This window comes from Semicossyphus pulcher, unplaced genomic scaffold (genome assembly GCF_022749685.1).
Source record: "Semicossyphus pulcher isolate SPU_LCO1_2020_fin unplaced genomic scaffold, fSemPul1.0.p SCAF_11, whole genome shotgun sequence".
NCBI lineage: Eukaryota > Metazoa > Chordata > Actinopteri > Labriformes > Labridae > Semicossyphus > Semicossyphus pulcher.
In genome coordinates this window covers 9,498,716-9,505,307 of record NW_027211615.1, presented here as the reverse complement: position 1 = coordinate 9,505,307, position 6,592 = coordinate 9,498,716, and the positions used below count along the sequence as shown (strand labels likewise).

At 41.4% G+C, this 6,592-nt stretch overlaps 1 protein-coding gene across 1 annotated transcript; it reads left to right on the top strand.

The window, feature by feature from the left end:
- Nucleotides 1-2,477: 2,477 nt before the first annotated feature.
- Nucleotides 2,478-5,279, top strand: LOC138585279 (cysteine-rich secretory protein 2-like). Its single transcript, XM_069657566.1, has 6 exons — nt 2,478-2,489; nt 2,667-2,757; nt 4,213-4,355; nt 4,465-4,559; nt 4,817-4,899; nt 5,155-5,279. The coding sequence occupies exons 1-6, from the start codon at nt 2,478-2,480 to the stop codon at nt 5,277-5,279; spliced, it is 549 nt and encodes a 182-aa protein (XP_069513667.1).
- Nucleotides 5,280-6,592: the final 1,313 nt, after the last annotated feature.

Here is a 6,592-nt window from a genome sequence, read left to right as displayed (position 1 = left end):
GTGCACGTTCTCCCCGCGCATGTGTGGGTACTCCAGCTTCCTCCCGCAATCCAAAGACATGCTCGTTGGGTTAATAGGTGATGCTAAAATCGCCCATAGGTGTGACTACGAGCATGAAAGGTTGTCTGTCTCTGTGTTTGCCCTGTGTTTAACTGGCGATCAGTCCAGGGTGTACCCCACCTCTCGCCCAATGACAGCTGGGATAGGCTCCAGCCCCCCTGCGACCCCAAACAGGATAAGCGGTAGAGATAATGGACGGATTTACAATTATTCATGTTAATACCTGCACCTCCAGAAAGTAATACTTCTGCTGTGCAAATTTTGAATGTGCCTTTTTGGGGAATATTCCTTTGGGAAATATGGGGAAAACAACACAACTCCAACAGGAAAGAAGAGAACAACAGACGCCGCAGCATTGTTATTCCCTACCTGTCTGGAGTACCTGAGGATTTTCAACAAACACAATATTCCGGTACATTTCAAACCATCGAACACTCTCAGACAGAAGCTTGTCCACCCAAAGGACAAAACACCCAGACATAAACAGAGTAATGTAGTGTATGCAGCACAATGCAATGAGGAATGCAGGGATCTGTACATCTGGGAAACCAGACAACATCCTACACAAGCGCATGGCCCAGCGTAGGAGAGCCACCTCGTCAGGTCAGGACTCAGCTGTCCACCTACATTTAAAGGACAAAGGACACTCCTTTGAAGATAGCAAGGTTCACATCCTGGCCAGAGAAGACTGTTGGTTCGAAAGAGGTGTCAAGGATGCCATCTATGTTAAGCTGGAAAAACCATCCCTGAACTACCCACTTACAATGCAGTGTTGAATTCTCTGCCCAAACAGCTGAGATCACACTCACACTCTCAGTGATACACGGTCAACAGCTCAGGTTGACGACTCCCCCTTGATTACACATTATTATCATACTAATGACCTACAGAGGCTGGACTTCAACCAAGTCCAGCTGCCTTTTAGATGAAGCCTAGAATCTGAAAACATTGTCACTCAATGAGGGCGATGGTCCCCAGAAAGCGGAAGAACTCTACAGTGTCGACACAGGCTGATGCGGCCTAGCTGGGCTGGGTTCTTTCTGTAAGCCACTACCAGGATGCTTCCTGGGCACATCCCTGTGGAGGTTTTTCGGACACGTCCAACTGGGAGCAGACCCCGGGGGTAGACCCAGAGCCCACTGGAGGGACTTTATATCCCACCTGGCCTGGGAACGCCTCAGGATCCTACAGGAGGAGCTGGAAAACGTTGCTAGATATAGGGACGTCTGGGCTAACTTGCTAAGCCTGCTGCCACCGCGACCCGACCCCAGATAAGCGGAAGAAAATGCATGGATGGATGGATGGACTACTATCCCCCCTACCTTAACTGACCTGAGCTCTAAGTTCCTAGAAAGCAGAGATAAAATAGACAAAAAATGTATCTGGCAAAAGCTTGGAATGAGTCCAGGTGATTGAGGATGAAGTGAAGGACCTTGTTTAAAGGTTGAATTGTCTGCAGGTCTGTTGCCTCTGTACGTAACCAAAAATAAGTTTAAGTTTGAACCCTAAAACGCTCAATCAGAGAGTTAAACGTACCGACAGCAGGATAATAGACCCTCTACTAATAACACACCATTTTTCTCTGTGTGCACATGTCATATTGTCATCGTGCAGTTCTTATTTAGGCAGAACTGCTCTGGTGCTGTAAATCTTATTGTATTTATTATCCTTCCACTCATTTGTGAACTATCCAACCTAGATGCACCTCATGAACCTGACAGAAGAAAATACGCACGTTGGAAGACCTGTTTGTTCCAAGTGTTCGTGTAACCTCTTAATTATCAAAGGTTTAATGAAGACACCATGTTGTGTTTGAAAATCCACTCATATCCATGTCAAAGTTATAGTGTGTACAATGTAAACACGGACCATACCACATCAAGGACGTTTCACTAATGCCACGTTGACAAAATGCTATCTTCAGTTTGGTTGTTAAATTGATGATGCACTCGAGTTTGTGTGTTCATTTGTCACGTGTTCGTATCGTCCTGTATATATAAATCAAACCTGTGGCTCCTTGAGGCTACAATCCTGGGTTGAACCATGTTCACTTTCAGCTTCCTGTGTGCCTTGGCCCTCTTTGCTGCTCTCCAGGTGGAAGTAAGTGAAACTATTGACTTCTAATAGGTAATTATATGTGTGTGTGTGTGTGTGTGTTTATTTTGGATTCTAATGTTTAATAACTATTATTTTCTCTCTCCTCCCTGAAACCAAACCAATAGGGTAAGTGTTATTGGTAATTATTACTCACAAACTGATCTACAAGATCAGACCCATTTAACCTTCACTAAATATATATTTTTCTTTGTTTTAATTGTGTTTATTTAGTTACCAGCAATGTCTCTACTGACGAACAGCAAGAAATTTTGGACGTCCATAACAATCTGAGAAGACATATTAAACCTACACCTACCAACATGCTGAAAATGGTAACAACCAGATGACGCATTCTGATTCTTTTGTGATCTTCCATATTAGTGCTTGTTTGGATACCACACCCACTCCCATGTGCAGGGCAACAAGGGAGCAGGGACCAGAACAGAGAACATGGGCATTGTTAGTGTGTATGCTGTGCTTATGGCTGATTTGTCCTCTGCTCCCCACAGGAGTGGCACTCTGAAGCGGCTGCGAAGGCTAAGGAGTGGGCTGAGAAATGCTCCATGCTTCACAGCACTTACAATCAAAGAAAGATCAGCAGTGAGTTCATTTCATCACCACTGTAAACCCTACAAAACAAGAGCACAGATTAGAAATAACTGCCGTGTTGCATAACGAGTTTAACAAGTGTTTAATGCCTCATCTGAAACACCATCATGTGACATTGATGCAGAGAAATTAGCAGTTGATTCCACTTTCAAAATAAACCACGCCATGGGAAGTTTTATTTAGCAGTTAAATATGATATTTTGTCGCTAAGTTGAATAAAATCTACATCTACCATGTTTGGTTTTAGTGAGGATGAGCAGACAGGTCCTTTCAGAGTGGAAGAGTCCAAATATGCAGCCATTTGTAAAATGTTTAGATTTAATGCACACCAATAAAGATAGTAAGAGAGTGGAAAGAGCAAAAGCAAGCACTGCAAAGGTCAGGATTCAGTAATATATAAAATAGAATTTTAGGTCATTAAGATGCATTACAATTATAATTTTATGTTGTACGGGTCAAGGAGGAGCCTCGCTTATATGAGCCGAAGACCAAAGGCTCCGATTATAGATTAATGTGTGAACAATCATTTTATAATGTCATGGATCAAAAAGCAGGTATTTTAAAGTAATAATCTCTATAAAGTAAATAAAAAACTTTTGGTGCCCCCTGTGGACAAAGCCGTGCCTCTTATCTGTGCTGATGCCTAAGTGGTGGTTTTTAACAAAAAGTCACATGTATCTCTCACATAAAATTTTTGTCCTGGAAAATGTAAACAAAGGCAGCGTGAAGTTAACCGCCTCATCTGACACCTACCCCCCCGCCAGCAGTTTCAGACAATAAAAATAACTATAATATATATAATAACTATAATATAGAAATAATCAATGTTGTCACTGATGGTCTGGTTTGCTATTGTAGGTCATATAGAGTCATCAGAATTAATTTCAGTCTGTTTCATAACCAGCAAAAAACAGCTCCTCACAGGAGCTTTAAATAAATGTCTGTTAAGTAACACAATGGTGATTGAGCCTGTGGCCCACTGATGAAAGCCTTTGCATTTGCAGTGTTACAGACTGGGTGTCTGTGGCAACTTTCGCGGAAAAATTCACAAGCAGCACCCAGTTAGTGACGCGTTTTCCATCAGCCAGCAGCTGTTGGTCTGCCAGAGAGGGTAGGCGGAGCTAAGCGGCTGCTTTTCCGGTCTCTGCAAGTGTTGCGAGTAAACAGTAATCTACTATGCGACCCTCAGCGAGGAAAATCAAGAGTTACAACCGGAGCCAACCGTGGACGTCACACATGCAACACTTTAATGTCAGATCAACATCTTTTCCTTAACTAAGAGCTACATAAACGCTGAATACAGGGAACAATGGAAAGAAGACGGATAAACAATACAGGTCTTTGAACTTGAGAGTTGGAGCTGCTCAGGTGTTAGTTTGCTGGCCTTCACATGGACACTTTGCAAAAAATACTTTCTAATCTCTCTTTTCTGTTGTTTATCTGTAGCTTCCGGTTGCGGAGAGAACCTGTACATGTCCAGCCACAAGCAAACCTGGACCCATGCTGTCAATGCCTGGTACGCAGAGGTGAAGAACTGGAATTACACAATAGGATCCACCAACGGACTGGCGGTTGGACACTTCACACAGGTGCGCTTATACTTTTTTACAGTTTCTGCAGCATGTAGATTCTGACTAACTTGCATACAAATGAGACACCACTTGTTTTTTTTTAATGATCTCACAAAACAAATCACAGGTCATTTGGTACCGGTCAAACTACATCGGTTGCGGTTTTGCAGTCTGTCCCAATTCTGAATACAAGTACCACTACGTCTGCCACTACTGCCCACCGTGAGTCAATGGAAAGTCTTCCATGTGTTCTCAATTCAAGTTATATTTACATTCAATTCCAATAAGTCACATGGTTTCAAGATAAAGTTCCAGTTTGTAAAATTACATTTTTTAGGACTTAGATCAGGAAGAAAGATAAGGAAATAAGTTATTATTAACATTTGTTTTGATCAGAACAATTTAAACTTCTCAGATCATATTTGTGCCATGTTTTGGGCTGTGGAAGTCTGATCTTTGATGCTTTGGCTACATTACAGTGGTAACTACCTTGATGAGCAACCCTACAATACTGGTGCCCCCTGTGCTTCCTGCCCCAATCACTGCAAAGACAACTTGTGCAGTAAGTGGTCAAAACAGTTTAACAATAAGTGAATAAATCAATGAGTCAATATGAAGAAAAGACATTTCTTACTTGTTGTATAATTGTTTCAGTTATTTATCTAGCAATAATGAGCTCTCTTTGAGCTTGCACCCAACTAGACAGATTATTTTTGCCTTCAGAACATCCTTAAGAAGAAGTTGTAGGTCTTCCAATATGTGTTTTGTTTTTTATTTATATATGCATTAATTCACTCCTTTTCTCCGTCTCTTTCAGCCAACCCCTGTGACCACTATGACTGGTACTCGAACTGTCAAAGGATAGTGGCTATGTTTGGTTGCAAATATTTCGTCCCCCGTGTGTGTGGGGCCACCTGCAATTGCAGAGATAAGATCGTTTGAATGCCACATGTCCACATGAGCACTGACTCATCAGTTGGTTTAAATAAATTTCAGCATCATTAAAGCTTGTGTCTCAATGATTAATGCTTCAAGCTGTTTAACTGTTCAGTTATCAGCCGATAATAAAAAGAACATTTACTTTGGCGTGATATTTTATGGCCAAACACTGCTTGCTTGCAGAGCCAGGTGCCCTTTGACTTTATGTAAGGTGTACACTCACGGAAAGGAAGGACAGGGTGGATTTGGCAGGAGTGGGGAGGGAAAATTAATTCCACAGAGACTTCCTAAAGCTGAGCCAAGAAACAACCACAGTTTAAGACCAAACCGGCTTGCTCTGGCTCAAAATAAAGACTAACGAATACATCCCGGTTTCAAGCAGCCTCAGGCTTTATGCATCACCAGTTTATTATGTAAGTTATTAATGCTGTAGACCAGTGAGAAAAACATTTTTTCTATCATGATCCCCTGATAACGATGTCAAGTAAATTTGTGGAGGGCTTCCTGTGGAATCAAGGAAGCTAAAAAGGTAATTTCCTGTTACATAAGAAGTCAACCACAACCTTTTAACACTTTGCCTTCCTTTTTAAAGGAAGTTCAGGGCTACTGTATGTGACACATTCCAAGTGGAGGAATGCAAGACGTAGATACAGTCAAGTATTTCCATATAAACTGACCTCCGAAGCAAATATTGTAATTATTTTGTCATTGACCCTTCCTCCTATCAAGTCATTTTAGTCTAAAATGCAGTTCTGAACTTTTATGGTTTAACAAAAAGTGAAAAGCAACATTTCAACAGGTTTCAGAACCTTAAAGAACAAACACATGAATGCATTAGTGATAAAAAAAATCCTGTGATATATATAAAAGTATAAGGGCTAAAATAAAAGAACTTCTCATGGAGTACGTGTTAAAACTTTACAGCGTAACTATTAATCAGAGAAAGCTTATAAATAGAATATTTATACTGTACCGAGACAAATATGTAAGTAGAAGGGCAGAAGACAAGAGGTTATGGAAGAAGGGGTTAAAAACCTTCCTGTGTTTAAGTCACGTCAAACTTTATATATATAGTACATTTTATACACATGTGCGTCATACTTGTACACAATTTCATTACTTGAGTCAAAGTATAAATCCTCACAGTCAAACATTACTCCAGTACCAATCTCGGATCCCATGGGCTACAGTCTGAGACGATATAGCCTCTGCCGACACCGGTGAACGTGCCGGGTGGTAAGCAATAATCGACTTCCCATCAAGACTTTTCTTTTCCGCGTGCTGCATCGTTACAGAAAGAGAACCCGTTCTCTTGT